Source organism: Rana temporaria, chromosome 2, assembly GCF_905171775.1.
Source record: "Rana temporaria chromosome 2, aRanTem1.1, whole genome shotgun sequence".
NCBI classification, from domain to species: Eukaryota; Metazoa; Chordata; class Amphibia; order Anura; family Ranidae; genus Rana; species Rana temporaria.
The window spans coordinates 26,739,400-26,760,127 of record NC_053490.1 but is presented as its reverse complement, the minus strand read 5'-3'; the positions used below and the strand labels follow the sequence as shown (position 1 = coordinate 26,760,127).

General features: G+C 43.8%; 1 protein-coding gene across 4 annotated transcripts in view; it reads left to right on the top strand.

Annotated features, from left to right (window-relative positions):
• Positions 1-20,728, top strand: part of DLG2 (discs large MAGUK scaffold protein 2) — a 2,211,856-nt gene that overhangs the window by 1,485,901 nt on the left and 705,227 nt on the right. For all 4 annotated transcript variants that reach the window (XM_040339977.1, XM_040339976.1, XM_040339980.1 and 1 more), the window contains one exon: positions 6,104-6,228. In XM_040339977.1, the coding sequence (XP_040195911.1) occupies positions 6,104-6,228 (125 nt within the window). The remainder of the gene's footprint in view (positions 1-6,103; positions 6,229-20,728) is intronic.

Genomic DNA, 20,728 nt, shown 5'->3' with positions numbered 1-20,728 from the left:
TAAAATTGCGCACACTCATGGAATGGCGCCAAACTTCGTTACTTAAAAATCTCCATAGGCGACGCTTTAACATTTTTACAGGTTACCAGTTTAGAGTTACAGAGGAGGTCTACTGCTAGAATGATTGCACACGTTCTAACGCACGTGGCGACACCTCACATGTGTGGTTTGAACGACGTTTACATACGTGGGCGGGACTTACGTGTGCGTTCGCTTCTGGGCGCGAGCTAACGGGGACAGGGGCGTTTACATTTTTTTTTCTTTTTTTTACTTATTTATTTATTTTTTACACCTTTTAAAAAAAAAAAAAAAATTTCGATCGCTTTTATTCCTATTACAAGGAATGTAAACATCCCTGTAATAGGAATAGTGTGTGACAGGTCCTCTTTAAGGAGAGACGTGGGGTCAATAAGACCCCACATGTCTCCTCCAGGCTGGAAAGAATGAGATCGTGAAAAAAAATTCACAGATCTCATTCTCACTAGCTGCAATTGCGGGTACCTGGGCGTGAAGTCATCACATCGCGCCCGAGCCTCCGACGGTCATAGAGATGACTGGTGACCATCTGGTCACCAGTCATCTCTATGCTTCACATCCGATGGACGGCGATCATCTCTCCAGGCCCCCGATGGCACGTGAGAGCCCGGAGAAGCACCGGATGGTGGCAGGGAGGGGGGATGTCCTGTCCTGCCGCCTATAAGAACGAGCAAGCAGCGGAACCGCCGCTATGATCATTCTTATGGTGCGCAGGATCGCCGCCGGAAGAAAATTATATCTGAATGATGCCTCTAGGTGCAGCCATCATTCAGATATCCCCGCACAAAGTACAGGACGTCATATGACGTCCACCCGGGATAAGAGATCCCCTTTTTGGACGTCATATGATGGGGTGCGGTTTTGAAGTGGTTACATTTCTTTTTACAAATAAATATCTGAAAAGTTGGGCATGCATTTATATTTAACCCCCTTTACTCTGATACCCCTAACTAATATATGGTGGAACTAATTGCCTTCAGAAGTCAACTAATTAGTAAATAGTGTAATTTAATCTCAGTTTAAATACAGTTGTTCTGTGAAGCCCTCAGAGGTTTGTTAGAAAACCTTAGTGAACAAACAGCATCATGAAGGCCAAGGAACACACCAGATAGGTCAGGGATAAAGTCAGGAGAAGTTTAATGCATGGGTGAGGTTATAAAAAATGTTCCCAAGCTTTGAACATCTCACAGAGCACTGTTCAATTCATCATCTGAAAATGGAAAGAGTATGGCAAACCTACCAAGACATGGCCGTCCACCTAAACTGACAGGCCGGGCAAGGAGAGCATTAATCAGAGAATCAGCCAAGAGGCCCATGGTAACTCTGGAGATCCATAGCTCAGAGGGGAGAATCTGTTCACAGGACAATTATTAGTCGTGCACTCCACAAATCTGGGCTTTATGGAAGATTGGCAAGAAGAAAGTCATTGTTGAAAGAAAGTCATAAGAAGTCCTGTTTGCAGTTTGTGAGAAGCCATGTGGGGGACACAGAAAACTCATGGAAGAAGGTACTCTGGTCAGACGAGACCAAAATTGAACTTTTTGGCATAAAATCAAAACGCTATGTGTGGCGGAAAACTAACACTGCACATCACCCTGAACACACCATCCTCACCGTGAAACATGGTGGTGGCAGCATCATGTTGTGGGGATGCTTTTCTTCAGCAGGGACAGGGAAGCTGGTCAGAGTTGATAGGAAAAAAACTTGTTAGAAGTCTGCAGTAGACTTGAGACTGGGGCAAAGGTTCACCTTCCAGATGGACAACGACCCTAAACATACAGCCAGAGCTACAATGGAATGGTTTAGATCAAAGCATATTCATGTGTTAGAATGGCCCAGTCACAGTCCAGACCTAAATCTCATTGAAAATCTGTGGCAAGACTTGAACATTGCTGTTCACAGACACTCTCCATACAATCTGACAGAGCTTGAGCTATTTTGCAAAGAAGAATGGGAAAATATTTTACTTTTCTAGATGTGCAAAGCTGGTAGAGACATCCCCAACAAAAACTAGCAACTGTATTTGCAGCGAAAGGTGGTTCTAAAAAGTATTGACTGAATACAAATGCACGCCACAATTTTCACATATTTATTTGAAAACAAATTGGAAAACCATTTATCATTTTCCTTCCACTTTACAATTATGTGCCACTTTGTGTTGGTCTATCACATAAAATCCCAATAAAATACATTTAAAGCGGATGTTCCGCCCAAAAAAAATATTAAAAGCCAGCAGCTACAAATACTGCAGCTGCTGACTTTTAATATAAGGACACTTACCTGTCTTGGAGTCCAGCGGCGTCCGCAGCAGATGACGAGTGATCGCTCGTCACCCTGCTGCTCCCCCCTCCATCCACGCTGAGGGAACCAGGAAGTGAAGCGCTGCGGCTTCACTGCCCGGTTCCCTACGGCGCATGCGCGAGTCGCGCCGCGCCCGCCGATTGGCTCCCGCTGTGTGCTGGGAGCTGAGTGTTCCCAGCACACAATGGGGGGGGCGACTGGATGTGACGCAATGCCCGTCTTTTGCCCGTGAATGCCGGGCCCGAAGTGGGTGCAAATACCTGTCTTTAAACAGGTATCTGCACCCCCCTCCCCCCTGAAAGGTGTCAAATGTGACACTGGAGGGGGGAGGGTTCCGATCAGCGGGACTTCACTTTAGGGTGGAGAACCGCTTTAAGGTTGTAACATATTCAAGGGGTATGAATACTCTTTCAAGGCACTGTAAATAACAATTGTCTCTTTGTAAAAACACGTTGGAGTTGATTTATTAACCACTTTCCGACCATAGTGAGCTATGACTAAGCACTAAGGAAGTGTTAAATGCATTAGCTGTTGATGGTGTTAGGCCCCGTACACACGACCAGTTTCCTCGGCAGAATTCAGCTTCCGACCGAGTTTCTGGCTGAATTCTGCCGAGGAAACTGGTCGTGTGTACACTTTCGGCCGAGGAAGCCGACGAGGAGCTCGACGAGGAAATAGAGAACATGTTCTCTATTTCCTTGTTGCTCTATGGGAGCTCTCGTCCCGCCGAGCTCCTCGGCGGCTTCAGTGCTGAACTGGCCGAGGAACTCGATGTGTTTGGCACGTCGAGTTCCTCGGCCGTGTGTACGGGGCCTTCCCTTCTATTTGTGTTTTTGGACATGTTTTTACAGACTTGCTGAAAATGTGGAAAATTTCAAGGGGTATGAATACTTTTTCAAGGCACTGCAAAAACTCATTTTTTTTTTATAATTTCTAAATGTAGAAATGTAGACCTCCAATTATGACTTTAAATTAGAACTGTAGCTAGACTATGGACCAATACACACGATAGAATCCATCCGCAGATAAATCCCAGCAAATGGGTTTCTGCGGATAGATCCTATGGTGTGTACACGCCAGCGGATCTTTTTCCGCGGAGAAATCTCCTCTGGGATGGATTTCAGCAGATCGAATATTTGCTGTGCTGCACAACAAATCCATCTGCTGGAATCCATTCCAACGGATGGATCCGCTCGTCTGTACAGACTTACCAGATCCATTCGTCCAAAGGGATTCCCCGCACGCGTCGTAATGATTTGACGCATGCGTGGAATTCCTTATATGACAGCGTCGCGCCCGTCGCCGCGTCATAATCGCGGCGACGGCGCGACACGTCATCGGCAGAGGATTTCCGCGGGGATTTCAATGCGATGGTGTGTACACTCCATCGCATAGAAATCTGCGGAAATCTTTGAGAGGATTTATCCGTGGAAACGGTCCGCTGGACCGTATCTGCGGATAAATCCTCTCGTGTGTATGGGGCCTTAGGATATGTCAACATTAACCTCTGTATCTCCCTCCACAGTGCAGCAATTCATCCTCAGATTTCATGATAACATACCTCCCAAGACCATATGCTGATAAATAGGGATAACTTGACATGGAGACAACATGCAGCAAAAAGTGTTCGTGACTAAGCTATGTTGGGTGTGGCCAAAACGGATATTATTAAATACAGTCTAAAAATACAAAAACTCTTTGCAAGCCTGGATATTGCCTTGTAGAAGTAGCAGTGACATCATCACTGTGCATAGCCTGTGCTGAGAGCAGAGCTGTGGGAGGGACCCAGTAGGCCCCACCCACTACATACTGCCTATAGAAAACTACAGGAGGGGGCGGAGACAAGACCAGTCACCCTGCACAAGGAGAGAGAGCAGCAGTGAGCAGTCTTTATTACAGAGAAAAAGTCTCACACTGGATTTCTGGACAGATTTGGAAGAAATACACAAAACATTCCAAGATTCAAGGAAGAATACACATGATTCTTGTATTTGCTTATACCCGAGTTTACCATTAAATGTGCATCCATATAGAGCTGCACCTGGGTTTTGGTTATTTATTTTTTTTTGCAAAGTTTTAGAAATGTTGGTAATGCCGAAAAAGTTAAATAGTTGAATCATCAGTCTTGTCAACACGCTGTGTCTCCAAAAATACACACTGAATTATCATAAACTAGAAGAATGTGCCAAACAACCGAGGCAATTAACAAGTTGGCTGTGAGAGCAACTTTCGATCGGCCATTTGAAAATAGGCAATTAGTGATCATTAGCCCTCAGGTTAAAAAAAAAAATGCATTGTGCTAATGCATCTGATACTGGTATACATGGGAGACTAGCATTACAGGGAAAAAGTATTTAACAGTATGTGGATATTTATGTGTTATAGATCTAGTGTTTATGTTAAAGTATATCTAAGGTGTAATTCACACCAAATACAGAAGGCTGCGCTTTGCAGTCTTGCCTTATGCAGTCCCACCATAGAGACAAGGCAATTTGTGGGATATGTCATTACAGCGCTTTGGCGTCCCGCCCACTGCCTCAACCCGCCCACTGCCTCAACCCGCCCCTGTCTCTCAACCTGCCCGATGTCTCCGCTTCAGTTGCAGAGGCGGGGCGCCGGCCTGACACCCCCCAGTGTGTGGCACCCGGGGTGGCCCGCCCCCCCCCCCCCACCCCCACTTAGTACGCCACTGCTGCTACCTAATCTGGTGACAACTGTCTAAGGTGGGGGTCGGCAACCAATATATTGCGATCTACCCAATCGATCACAGGCACCACTCCCTGCTTTGCCTATGCTTCCCTTCTGCTGCCTCCACCGCTCCCATCTTCATTGCAAAGCGGAGAGTGGGAGACAGCACAGTACTGGAGGGAGGGGGGCGAGAGCCGCCTTAGTTAACCTTTCACATTAACCATCAGGTGATTGGTTGCAAGGATGTTGGGCAGTCCCAGCAGCCAATCGCATGCTGGTTAACTTAAAAGGTGAAAGTGTAAGTCCACCCTAACACTAAAATCCCTGCATCTACAGTATTACAATAAGTCTAAAGCCTCGTACACACAATCGGATTTCCATCGGGCAAATCCATGGAATTTTGTGCGAACAGCGTTGGCCTGTGAAATTGTTCTGCATATAGACGGCATAACTTTTTCAGCCAACATACATGAAAGTATGTGGTTTTTTATCGCTTTAGCGCCTTGCTTTGGGCAACTTCTGCTAATGTTGTCTGATGGTTAGCATTGGTTTGGAGCATGCGTGTTTGTACTTGTGTACAGACGATCGGATAATCCGACAAGACACATTTGTTGTCGGAAAATTTTAAAGCATGCTATCCCACATTTGTTGTTGGAAATTCAGACAACAATTGTCCAATGGAGCATAATTGTTGTTGGAAAATCTGATCGTGTGTACGGGCCTTTGAGGTGATGGTGTAGTCAGATTGTAATGTGTATGGTGACCCTAAGAGGGGATTTCCTCTCACTTTGGACAGATTTCCACTGATCTCCTGATCTACTGATACAACTCTGGGACAGGAAGTGAAGGGAAGCAAACACCAACATGGAGACTTTCCACTGGTCCTGCTCCGATAACTCTAGCTCTACCAATGTTGTTGTTTTTTTTATCATATCCTTCTCTTAGTATCCAATTAGGAAAATTAGATAATAGGTGTATAAACGATACAGGATTTAGTAATGCACTATTCCGTTCCGTTCGTATTCCAGAAATACATTTCTATATGTGTTCTCAGTTTTCTTTTTTGTTTTTGTTTTAGGGAAATGCTGGCCTTGGATTTAGCATTGCCGGAGGTATAGATAATCCTCACGTAGGAGATGACCCAGGCATTTTTATTACCAAGATCATCCCAGGAGGGGCAGCAGCAGAAGATGGCAGACTCAGGTGAGATGAGATAAGAATTCCCTTCACTGGAACTAAAGGGGCCGAACCCAACACCTGAAAAACAACCCCATACCATAATCCCCTCTCCAGGCCAGTCAAGTTCTTCCGCCCCAAACGTGCTCATTCACTATATTGACAAAAGTATTAGGCCATCCCTCCAAATTATTTTGGTGTACATAGACTCCACCCAATGTGTTTCGTCATCCGGACATTGTCAGAAGACTGGGGACATCAGGCTAGTAGAGATCACTGTTATTACCCCTTCACAAATCAATGCTCCCACTCAAACTACTGACTGCTGGAGTCCAAGAGATGAACAGCTAGTAACAAATATATATTGCCCACAAGCTGGGCACCAGGGCACTAGATGCTGCTGTGTTTCTAGCAATTATATGATATGTAGAACCTGTAGGGTACACCATGTCCTTCAGATGCTGGGGATGTTGGAATTCACACCATTCATCCCTTTATCATCCCTAATTTGGGACCCGCTTGACCAGTTTTCTTCATCTGGTTTCTAAGGGTCACTAATAAAATTTGTTCTACTTTACGTTAAATGGTATTAAACCTGTTTTTTTTATTCATCCTGATAACTAATGCAGATGAATAAATAAACTGATGGTACCTAATGGCTGATTGGAAAATCAGAATAATGCTAATGTTTTCTGAAACCCGCTAATGCGCACTTACCCTGCCAGAAATATGAATTTGAGGTAGATAATTACAATATTCCATGGGGAAGTTTAACTTTGTAATTATTTATTGTGATATGACTATTTCAACATCCCCTAATTTAAAGACATCTATTAGACATATTTTAGCCTTCAGAAAATTATCTGCATTAACACCTGCTCGTGTTTATTTTGTTCTTTCATTTTTACGCTTTACGTGCTCAGAAATATAATTTTGTTCTTGAAAAAAAAATGGCAGATAAAAATTAATCCAGTATGTTTGATGCCTTATGATTAGTGATGCAAATGCACAAAAAATATTAAAATAAACATTGCACTTTACAAACACGAGTGAGCAGAGATTGAGAATCCTTATTTGACTTAAAATCTAAAAAAATTCACAAATTACAATTGTCTTATGGATGAGTGAATCTGTTTTTAATTTGCTTACATATAGAAAAGCAGTTCTTAAGAGGTATGCGAACCCTGGGCGTACCTGTACACAGCTATGGGTTACCTCAAGGTCTTCTTTTGATATGGTGGATCATCAGTCTGTTCCAGGTTTTGACATCAGTAAACTGGTGCAAGGGTCATAATGTGATTGGTAAGCAACAATCTAAGGTCGCTATCTCGCTTGTATATACAAACATACTAAGGCCGCTCTCACACGGGGCGGACTCTGCTTGCGATCCGCTTGCTTAGCAGGGGATATGCCCACCTATCCACCGCTGAGCAGAGCAGAATGGGCGGATGACTGGTCAATGTCTATGTCCCCTATGCCTGCCTATAATGCACCCCTGACTTTATTTTTGGGTTTATAACAGCAGACTAGGGGAATAAATTGAATTTAATTCCGTAGGGTTGCAACCAAGTAGGCACTAGAATGCTGCACTCGGACTCAGTTATTACTACCTATGTGATTGATGAAAGTCTGTAGGGGTGGATGTGCATGGGACTTTAAATGTGTGGGATAATTAACACGATAGCTGTAGAGAACATAAAGGACACTCACTTCAATGCCTCTCCTCGCTCCGAAGAAGCTTGTCTGATGCGTGAAACATGTTGGTGATGTCCGGACACAGATTGGTTTCTACGGACACTCTGGCTTCCCCTGGGAATGAGCCGTGGATTTAGCAGGATGGTACACGTGGAGGCTGTAGCATGTGGTGCTTGGTGTGTAGGGTGCGGGATAATTCCCCCTTGTAAGAATAGGAGGACAGTTTGGCGCCCGGTTGGGACAGCTTGTAAGTGCTGGGGAGTGGTGAGATACACTGGAACAATCTATACCCTGTTGGGTTTACATATCCACCCCCCTGCTGACACTATACCACCAACCAACCCCCGCTAGGAAGAAAAGAAGGCTGGACGGCTGCACTCTTATGCAATTTTTTTATTCAAGTGCCGGATACAAAGGTGAACTACAGGTATCTACTTACATGTTTCACACCAAGGTCGGGTGCTTACTCATAGCTACTTACGAGCCACGGAAACAGTAGGACTGTGTACATGAAGGCTGCAGCGTGTGGTGCTTGGTGTGCAGGGAGAGGGATATCTCCCCCCTGCCATTGCCACCATTGATACTATCCCACCAAGCACACCTTTATGACACACATGAGCCACCAGTCCCTGCGGCCCATCCGTATCTCAGGAAATTGCTTCACCAATATACTCCATACCTACATAATATGGCTACTGGCATACATGTGATTTATGCAAACATCCTGGGACTGCAGTTGGATTGATCGACCGTGCATACCTTTATTACCTGGACTGTACTAAGTGACCCGTGGAATACCAAATTGATCCCCTTACGGAGGAATTTTTGCTACTTTGGATCTACAACTAATTTCTTTATTGTGGTCTTTTTGCTGCCCATACACAAAGATACATTAGGAAGTGAAGGAAAATTTACTCATCAGGACAGAGTAAAAAAAAAGGAACCTTATAATGGTTTTTAACCACTGAAGACCTGGACCAAAATGCAGCTAAAGGACCAGACCCCTTTTTGCGATTCGTCACTGCTTCGCTTTAACTAACAATTGCGCGGGCGTGCGAAGTGGCTCCCAAACAAAATTGGCGTCCCTTTTTTCCCACAAATAGAGCTTTCTTTTGGTGGTATTTGATCACCTCTGCGGTTTTTATTTTTTGCGCTATAAACAAAAATAGAGTGACAATTTTGAAAAAAATGCAATATTTTTTACTTGTTGCTATAATAAATATCCCCCAAAAATATATAAAAAAACAATTTTTTTCCTCAGTTTAGGCCGATACGTATTCTTCTACCAATTTTTGGTAAAAAAAATTGCAATAAGCATTTATCGATTGGTTTGCGCAAAATTTATAGCGTTTACAAAATAGGGGATAGTTTTATTGCATTTTTATTATTATTTTTTTTTTTACTACTAATGGCGGCGATCAGCGATTTTTTTCTGTGACTGCGACATTATGGCGGACACTTCGGACAATTTTGACACATTTTTGGGACCATTGTCATTTTCACAGTAAAAAATGCATTAAAAATGCATCGTTTACTGTGAAAATGACAATTGCAGTTTGGGAGTTAACCACAAGGGGGCGCTGAAGGGGTTATGTGTGACCTCATTTGTGTTTCTAACTGTAGGGGGGTGTGGCTGTAGGTGTGACGTTATCGATTGTGTTTCCCTATAAAAGGGAACACACGATCGATGACAGCGCCACAGTGAAGAACGGGGAAGCTGTGTTTACACACAGCTCTCACCGTTCTTCAGCTCCGGGGACCGATCGCGGGACTCCAGCGGCGATCGGGTCCGCGAGTGCCGCGGTCACGGAGCTTTGGACCGTGTCGCGGGTGCGCGCTGCGGGCGCACGCCCGCGACTGGGCATTATACAATCACGTATAGGTACGTGATTGTGCCCAGCCGTGCCATCCTGCCGATGTATATCGGCGTTAGGCGGTCCTTAAGTGGTTAACCTATCTCTGTTCTATCCCAAAAAAGTTTTGACTGTACATGGAAAACTTCATTTCTACTTTAAAGCGCAATTCCACTTTTGTTGAGAAAACACATTCCCCTCTGGGTGATCTATGTACAGTGCAAGGATTTTAACAAACTTTGTTGCAGATTCCTACCTTTTGTTATTCTGAAGAAATCACAGTATGTTCCTCTTAAAACAGCTATAATAAATAAGAAAAGTGCTTTAAAAAATATATAAAAAAAAAAAGCACAAGGAACACTATCATCATTTAAATGTTACAAAGAATATAACAGAATTTGTAAAAAGAAAACCGAGCAAAAAAAAGTAAGACAAAAGATTATTCAAATATATTATTATCTGGAGAGCCTGACTGGCAACAAAGAGAAAGCAAATGTATTAAATACTTTCTTCAGCTCTGTGTATACAAAGGAGTACAGGGGAGCTTATGTCCATAGGAAGGGTATTGACACAGCCTTAAATGATTCACAATGACTCTAAATTGATATGGTCCTGAAATATTTAGACAGAATAAAGGGGAATAAAGCACATAGACCAGATGGAATACACCCACAGATCCTAAAAGAATTGAGCTTGGTGATTTCAAAGTCATTGTGTCAAATTTTTGGGGGGATTTTTTAATGACTGGAATAGTACCACTGGATTGGCGCAGGGCCAATGTGGTGCCTATATTTAAAGTGGTTGTACACTCTGTACAACCACTTTTACCTACAGGTAAGCCTATATTAAGGCTTACCTGTAGGTGCTGGAAATATCATTCAAACCTCCACGGTTTAGGGGATATTTGCAATAAAACCGTGCGCCGATGTCTACACGCATGCGACAATGTCTGACACATGCTCACTTTAGAAAGAGCAGATCATGCCGTTTTTAAAGGGGTCATGCCGTGACTTTCGGCTCTCGCGCACATACACGGGAGTGACGTCACGCAACTCCGTCCAGTCACAGAGCCAGAGTTCGTGGCCCCAGAAAGAAGTGGGGACAGGGTGACATTGCAGGCTTTGGTCTCAGGTAAGTGACACATGCTTTACCTTTGCAGGGAAATAAAGAGGAAGTAAAACCCATCAGGGGTTACTTCCTTTTTAAAAAGGGGTCAAAGTCTTTACCAAGTAACTATTGACCTGTTAGTTTAACTTCTATAGTTGGGAAGATACTGAAAGGTTTAATAAAAGACCACATAGATGAGTTCTTGCTACAATATATATATATAAAGCAACAGAGAGCCTGGATTCATGAAAGATAGAGAGTTAAGCAAAACCTTAGGTTTTTTCAATTGGCTTAAAGCCCCATGGCAGTGGCATGAAGATGGGGTTAGCCAGTGTTGCAGCTCCTTCTGTGCCCGGTCCTGAAGGGTCCATCTCTGGCCTTGCTTGCCTTGATGGAAGCATCACGATGTGTTTAAAATGTTAAGTTACAGCTGCGCACATTTTGCGGATCTTATTTTTTCATAGGGTGGGCACAGGACTTTAGCTTCTCAAACAGATTTGCTGGCAAGCACTTGTTGGAAAAAGTTGCAACGTCCTTTGAGATTGCATGATAAGGACAAACAAATATTATAAAATAGCAGAGGAGTAAGCAGATGTTTCATGTGAAATAAGAAAGAGAACTGAGCGTGTTTGGGTGAAGCTCAGCTGCGTCTGGACTTTGATAGTCACATGTGTTCAGCCCAAATTAGCGTCACACAGCGCCTGGAGCAACGCACAGACTCCCGAATGACTCAAATTGCGGTGCTGGTCATAGTCTATCATACACAAACATGGGGCCTGATTCCCAAAAGAGATACGCAGGCGGAACTGCTGTTCAGCCTGCTTATCTCTGTGCCTAACTTTGGAAACGATCCTCAAAAGGCTTTTTCCAAAGTTAGGCAGAAAATCTGACATGTGTAAGACACTTACACGGTCAGATCTTAGGATGCAGTACCGCATCCGCCGCTGGGGGCATTTCTCATTGAAATGCAGCTTTGAGTATGCAAATGAGGACTTAAGCAGATCCACAACGCTTTTCAGCACTGTGATTTCTGCGTAAGTTCCGATTTTGCTTGCGCAAAACTAGGGCTGGTTTTACAATGTGGAAAGTTAGTCACACCTTGTAAAGGCCCATTCAAGCGACTGCATTTGGTATGCATTCCCGAGGGAGAACTCCACGGCAATTTTTAAATTCAAAACCGGCATGGGTTCCCCCCCCCAGGAGCATACCAGGCCCTTAGGTCTGGTATGGGTTGTAAGGAGACCCCCCCACGCCGAAAAATCGACGTAGGGGACAATGTGTATGCAAGGAAAGCTTGACAAGATTCTCGTCAAGCCCGACAAGGAACTCGTCGAGGAAAACTATGTTTCTTTTACGTCGAGATTCTCTGTCGTGTGTACGAGGCCTAAGGCGGTGGGTTGTATGTGTTAAAAGTGAAAAAATCGGCGCTAAAACCCCTTATTAATTCAATATAATGTGAAAAAAAATCTTCATGTGGGGCCAGATCCACAAAAGAGATACGACGGAGTAACTGCTGTTACTCCATCGTATCCCTTGTCCTAACTTTGGAACTGATCCACAGAAGCAGTTTTCCAAAGTTAGGCAGAAGATCCAGCATGTGTAATTGAATTACACTGCCGAATCTTAGGATGCAGTACCGCATCCGCCGCTGGGGGCATTTCGAGTCGAAATGCCGCTTCTAGTATGCAAATTAGCACTTAGGGCGATCCACAAAGCTTTTCAGCTTCGTTTTTTCGCCGTAAGTTTTAGTTTGCAAGTGTAAAACTAGGGCTGGTTTTACAAAGTGGAAAGTTAGTCACACCATGTAAAAGCCCATTCAAGCGACGGCATTTGGTATGCATTCCTGAGGGAGAACTCCACGGCAATTTTTTAAATCAAAACCGGCATGGGTTCCCCCCCAGGAGCATACCAGGCCCTTAGGTCTGGTATGGGTTGCAAGGAGACCCCCCCTACGCCGAAAAATCGACGTAGGGGGTCCCCCTACAATCCATACCAGACCTGTATCCAAAGCACGCTACCCGGCCGGCCAGGAATGGGAGTGGGGACGAGCGAGCGCCCCCCCCCCTCCTGAGCCGTACCAGGCCGCATGCCCTCAACATGGGTGGGTTGGGTGCTCTGGGGCAGGGGGGCACACTGCGGGCCCCCCCACCCCAGAGCACCCTGTCCCCATGTTGATGAGGACAGGACCTCTTCCCGACAACCCTGGCCGTTGGTTGTCGGGGTCTGCGGGCGGGGGCTTATCGGAATCTGGGAGTCCCCTCAAATAAGGGGGCCCCCAGATACCGGCCCCCCACCCTAAGTGAATGGATATGGGGTACATCGTACCCCTACCCATTCACCTGGAGGCAAAGTGATAGTTATTAAACACACAACACAAGGGTTTTTAAAATAATTTATTAGTCTGCTCCGGAGGCCCCCCCTGTCTTCTTTAGCTCTAATACCAGGGGGGGCTTCTTCTTCCACTCTCCGGGGGTCTTCTCCGCTCTCCGGGGGGGGTTTCTTCTTCCGCTCTCCGGGTGGCTCTTCTCCGCTCTCTGGGGATCTTCTTCTATCTTCGCCGCTCTCCGCTGTTGACTCGGCGCACCCCGGTTCTTCTGCAGCTGTCCGGTGCCTTCTCCTTCAGCGCTGGCTGCCTGCTATCTTCGTGTGTTAGCTCAATTACTAGCAGGCAGCCAGCGCGGTCTTCTGTGACGTCATGTTCTTCTCTTCTGTTCTTCTCCCCTCTTCCGATGTTGACTCGACGCCTCTTCTCACTGCAACGTGGGTACCTACCGGAGCATGATGGGACAGTGATGCCTATATAAATGGGATGCAAGGCGCGCTTCCATCATTGCAGTGAGAAGAGGCGTCGTGTCAACATCGGAAGAGGGGTGAAGAAGAACATGACGTCACAGAAGACCGCGCTGGCTGCCGGCTAGTAATTGAGCTAACACACGAAGATAGCAGGCAGCCAGCGCTGAAGGAGAAGGCACCGGACAGCTGCAAAAGAACCGGGGTGCGCCGAGTCAACAGCGGAGAGCGGCGAAGATAGAAGAAGACCCCCGGAGAGCGGAGAAGACCCCCCCCGGAGAGTGGAAGAAGAAGCCCCCCCGGAGAGCGGAGAAGACCCCCGGAGAGTGGAAGAAAAAGCCCCCCCTGGTATTAGAGCTAAAGAAGACAGGGGGGCCTCCGGAGCAGACTAATACATTATTTTAAAAACCCTTGTGTTGTGTGTTTAATAACTATCACTTTGCCTCCAGGTGAATGGGTAGGGGTACGATGTACCCCATATCCATTCACTTAGGGTGGGGGGCCGGTATCTGGGGGCCCCCTTATTTGAGGGGACTCCCAGATTCCGATAAGCCCCCGCCCGCAGACCCCGACAACCAACGGCAAGGGTTGTCGGGAAGAGGTCCTGTCCTCATCAACATGGGGACAGGGTGCTCTGGGGTGGGGGGGCCCGCAGTGTGCCCCCCTGCCCCAGAGCACCCAACCCCCCCATGTTGAGGGCATGCGGCCTGGCTCAGGAGGGGCGCTCGCTCGTCCCCACTCCCTTTCCTGACCGGCCGGGTAGCGTGCTTTGGATACGGGTCTGGTATGGATTGTAGGGGGACCCCCTACGTCGAATTTTCGGCGTAGGGGGGGTCTCCTTACAACCCATACCAGACCTAAGGGCCTGGTATGCTCCTGGGGGGGGGAACCCATGCCGTTTTTTTCTTTGAAAATTGGCATGGAGTTCTCCCTCAGGAATGCATGCCGAGCGACGCTGTCAATTTTTTTTTTTTTTTTCCCGACGCAACTTTTTTAAGCAGGCCCGATCCACGAAACTCGGCGTAACGTAACTTCGCGCATGCGCAGTACGGCCGGCGCGGGAGCGCGCCTCATTTAAATGGGACTCGCCCCATTTGAATAGGAACGCCTTGCGCCGGCCGGATTTAAGTTACACAGCCTGAAATTTCTAGGTAAGTGCTTTGTGGATCGGGCACTTAGGTAGAAATTTTAAGGCAGTGTAACTTAAATGGGAATTTTTAAGTTGCGCCAGGTTTTTGTGGATCTGGCCCGTGATGAATAAAGTATAATAGATTTTTGTGACAAAATAAATGTGAAAATCAAAGCACACTAATGAAAACAAAACTAGTAGTGCTGCAACTAAAAAACCTTAAATAGTCAGTTAATGCCAAAATAAAACAAAAAAGTAGTTGCGCTACCACACGAATATTAGATAGTGAGTCCACAAAGCTAATTAGTGAACAAGATTATGTGAAAAAAAATATTATTAATTAATGTTACTGTGAACCAAAAGTGATGAATCAAAAAAGTCCACAAATAAACGTGCATATGCCAATCAAATGGATATGTTGTTCAGGAGAAAAATCAATTCAGTCAAACACCGGTTCCAAAGTCCGTGTATGCTGGCAATATTCAATAAAGGGGAAAAAAACAGCTTGACTGTAAATTAATCAGAATGTTCTGTTCATCAGAATATAAAGGCGATCACTGCCGCTTACCAGATTGGGTGGATCTCATGTTATAGAGATCATATAATTTTTTTAACTTTAGCGCAATTTATTTTTAGTTTATTATATATAAACCACAAATAAATTGCGCTAAAATAAAATAAAAAATTGATTATTGAATAATGATAAGTTTCTATTTCTAAGCACTTTAAAAAAGAAAGTTCATTTTCTTGTGAAAAAAAAAAGAAAGTTCATAAATTGACGTGATGTCCAATATAATCCTCAGTGCTTAACACATTCACCAGAATATTCATGGAATTTCAAGAAAAGCCTTCACCTCATAGAAATGGCAGCTTACCAGATCCTCATGACCTCCTGTTACGGAAGGAGCAACCACAAATAAATAGAATTAGCATACATTTAACCCTATATAGTGGAACATATATGTACCTTTTTAATAGTATAACCTCTATTGAGTACATTTTAGACATCCCCTTACATTATATCAATCAATGAATATCAAACCTACCCTTTTAGATAAATATAACGTTGTAATAGACTAGTTGTTGAAAGGGTCTCCTATTGTTGTCAAAATGAAACCAGAAGATCCTTAAATGAGTCAGCACGCCTCCCGTACCCCAGGACAACGTCATTTGTGCCAAAACGCATAGGGTGGAGCGACGTGCTGACGTCACCGCGTTTGCACAAGTCCCGGAAGACGGGCTGCTACATTGACCCGGCCGGCTTATTCTTTAATGCCTAATTACATTCTATATACTATACATATATTTTGCTATTAAATAACATTTCTAATCATATTAAGTTAATAACAAGAGTCCCCCTTTATAACAGAGTCCCCAGAGTTCCCCTTTTACATCTAAACTCACAGAGTTCCCTTACACTGTAAATTCTGATGTAAGGGAGAACTCTGGGGACTCTAACATAAGGAATGCTCTGTGAACCCTGATTTAAGGGAGAACACTGAGAACTCCCATGTACAGAGAAGACTCTGATGTAAAGGGGACATTGCGGCCTCTGGTGTAAAGGGGAACTCTAATGTAAGGGGCAGTGGCGGCTGGTGCTCCATTTTTTTGGGGGGGCGCAAACAATACCACAACCAACCCCCCCCCCCCCGATCACTCGCCCGCAATAGGGCCTACAAACAGACAGGTAGATAGATAGATAGATAGACATGTAGATAAATAGATAGACAGACAGATAGATAGATAAACTAGAGAGACATACATGTAGATAGGTAGATAGATAGATAGATAGATAGATAGATAGATAGATAGATAGATAGATAGATAGATAGATAGATAGATAGATAGATAGATAGATAGATAGATAGATAGATAATAGATAGATAATAGATAGATAGATAATAGATAGACGATAGATAGATAGATAGATAGATAGATAGATAGATAGATAGATAGATAGATAGATAGATAATAGATAGACGATAGATAGATAGATAATAGATAGACGATAGATAGATAGATAGATAGATAGATAGCTAAGTAGAGAGACATACATGTAGATAGATAGATAGATAGATAGATAGATAGATAGATAGATAGATAGATAGATAGATATGAAGATAGATAGATATGAAGATAGATAGATAGATAGATAGATAGATAGATAGATAGATAGATAGATAGATAGATAGATAGATAGATAGATAGATAACTAGAGAGACATACATGCAGATAGATAGATAGATAGATAGATAGATAGATAGATAGATAGATAGATAGATAGATAGATAGATAGATAACTAGAGAGACATACATGTAGATAGATAGATAGATAGATAGATAGATAGATAGATAAACAGACATGTAGAAAGATATGAAGATCAATAGACATGTAGATATATAAATAGACAGACATGTAGATAGATAGATAGATAGATAGATAGATAGATAGATAGATAGATAGATAGATAGATAGATAGATAGATAGATAGATAGACAAGTAGATAGATAGATAGATAGATAGATAGATAGATAGATAGATAGATAGATAGATAGATAGATAGATAGATAGATAGACATTTAGATAGATAGATAGATAGATAGATAGATAGATAGATAGATAGACAAGTAGATAGATAGATAGATAGATAGACAAGTAGATAGATAGATAGATAGATAGATAGATAGATAGATAGATAGATATGAAGATAGATAGATAGATAGATATGAAGATAGATAGATAGATAGATAGATAGATAGATAGATAACTAGAGAGACAGACATGTAGATAGATAGATAGATAGATAGATAGATAGATAGATAGATAGATAGACATTTAGATAGATAGATAGATAGATAGACATGTAGATAGATAGATAGATAGACATGTAGATAGATAGATAGATAGATAGATAGATAGATAGATAGATAGATAGATAGATAGATAGACAAGTAGATAGATAGATAGATAGATAGATAGATAGATAGATAGATAGATAGATAGATAGATAGATAGATAGATAGATAGATAGATAGATAACTAGAGAGACATACATGTAGATAGATATGAAGAGAGATAGATAGATAGATAGATAGATAGATAGATAGATAGATAGATAGATAGATAGAGAGAGAGAGAGAGAGAGATAGATAGATAGATAGATAGATAGATAGATAGATAGATAGATAGATAGATAGATAGATAGATAGATAGAGAGAGAGAGATAGATAGATAGATAGATAGATAGATAGATAGATAGATAGATAGATAGATAGATATGAAGAGAGATAGATGAGAGAGAGGGAGATGTATCACTGTCCTTCACCAGGGATTTAGTAATGAATAAGAGAAGTATTAGATCAGTCCCCCATGGCCCCCCTTCTCTCCCCTCTCCTGCCTGACACATGTCTCTCTGACACAGCAGCACACTGTCGGGTGAATCTCTGATTTTAGGGCAGAGTTGATTCCCGGGACACAGAAGCAGATCTCCCTCCACCACCCCACATACCAACCCCCACACTCCACTGCACATGATATATAAAATATAATGATGGGGAAGCCTTCAGTTCCTTCCTACCTCGTTGCAGCAGATCCTCTCAGGCGGAGCAGTATTGAGCTGCAGATCTGACTGAGGTGACGTCACTTCCCGACTGTCCTTTGACTGTGTGAAAGAAAGCACCGCCCACTGGGCGGTGACATAGTTCTATCACACTGTGTGCACTCGCCCGGCTATAATACAAGCCATCGCGCCGGGAACAGTGGCGCGTCGGTTTGCGCCACAAAGGCATATTTTAGCTGCCGTCTGCTACTGCAATCTTGTGATTGCACAGACGTAGCGCTACAAAATACCGCACTGTGCCCGGCGCCCATACACAGTGCAATAAGGACTTTAAAAAAAAAAAAAAAACGTTTCTTAAAGGGACATGTTTAAAAAAAAAAAAAAAAAATTCGATTTTTTTTTTTTTTTTATATATTTTTTTTTTTACTGCCTGGGGAGGGGGGGCGGCGCCCGGGCGCCCCCTATGGACGGGCCGCCACTGGTAAGGGGTGATCTGAGAAACATTATTTGCCTTAGGCTGCGTACACACGATCAGTCCATCCGATGAGAACGGTCCAAAGGTTAACCGATGAAGCTGACTGATGGTCTGATGTGCCTACACACCATAGGTTAAAAAACTATTGTGTCAGAACGCGGTGACGTAAAACACAACGACGTGCTGAAAAAAACGAAGTTCAATGCTTCCAAGCATGCGTCGATTTGATTCTGAGCATGCGTGGATTTTTAACTGATGCTTTTGCATACTAAGCATCGGTTTTGACCTATCATTAGGCGTCCATCGGTTCAATTTTAAAGAAAGTTCTACATTTTTTGACGGAAGGTTAACTGACCGATGGGGCCCACACACGATCAGTTTGGACCGATGAAAAGGTCCTTCAGTCCGTTTTCATCGGTTTTGACCGATCGTGTACTCACTTAGTGTACTCACTCAGAGGCAGGAGAGTGGAGGGGAAGACTTCAGTCACAGACAGGGATGGATGGTGAGCTCACTTACCCCTTGGCAGTCAGCACCTCTCATTCAGATGTATCTGAGGCTGCTGGACCTCAAATTTCCAGCCCCCACTTTCCTTTTCTGAGGCACAGCGCCAGGGATTGGAGACACTGAGGGGTAGGGGTGTTTTGGGGGGGGGTTGTTAGTGTTAGCTTTGGGCAGTGTCATGCCTCGTACACACGACTGGTTTCCCCCGATGAGAAAGCTGCCATTTTTCAGATTGGTTTGGAAAACCGGTCGTGTGTATGCTCCATAGCAATTTTCCCGATTAGAAAACTGACCGCAAAAAAATTTGAACCTGCTCTATTTTTTTCCCTTCGTGTTTCCCGTCTGTCTTTTTCTCGTTGCGAAAACCTCTCCTGTGTATGCTTTTTTGCTTTTCCGCTTTCTTATTGGTCAATTGTAAAGTACATGTAGTTCTCCTTCAGTTCCTCTTAGGCATGCAAATGAGGACTTGAAAATGAGTCAGCAGGGATTGGTCCGATAGCTTGAATTATGTCTGTTATGTGTAATGAGACAGAAGACCCAGGGGGCAATCAATGTACACAATAGCCAGACACAGAACAATGGAGCCGTCTGGAGCCTTAAGACAGAGCAGAAGACCCCCCACTGTGTAACAGATTTCAAGGAGGAACACTTCCGCATTCCAAGGTCCATGACAGTGCCGTCATACGTGTTGGACGCCACCGCACTTTAGTCAAGCGTTTTTGAACGTGCGTATGCAAGGCAGGCTTGCGAGGAATCACGTCTGGAAAAACGTCGGGTTTTGGCATGCCAGGAAAACCGATCGTGTGTACAGGGCATGAAAGAGTGTAACAGACAACTGCTGCCAGCAACCCTGCTGGGAAGCCATAGCCCAGTTTGAATAATGTGTCTGGGTTTCAGACAGTCTAAAACCTGGACGCATGATTCCAAACCCAAACTGTCCAGGTGAATCATGGACAGGTGGCAACCCTACCCTTAAACCTTGTCTGAATTTAAAGCGGTAACATGTTATAGCCCAGGGGCACCAATCACCGTTCGGTATGTTGCTTACCATAGGTTCAGTTGCTGTGCTCCCTTGCAAGTACAAGCCCTGACTTTGCATCCTTCACAACAGAGAGATGACAAACCAACATTGTACCATGTGTTGACCGTTCTATCGTTATACAGCTTTTTATGTTCTGTTTTATGTGGAGTTTTCCTGGCATTGAATCCCGGCTTCATAAAACAAGCAATCTGTTCTGAGTACATTGAGTACATTGAGTCTGTTTGCTGCTTGGGACTTGCAAAGATAAAATGCCTTGACACAGGTCACTTCTCTATATTGCACAGATCACATACTTTACTACATAATATGTCCATGGTTTGTCCTTTAAGTTATATTTGTTCTGAAGAAAAAAACTAGGACAAATGGATGTAT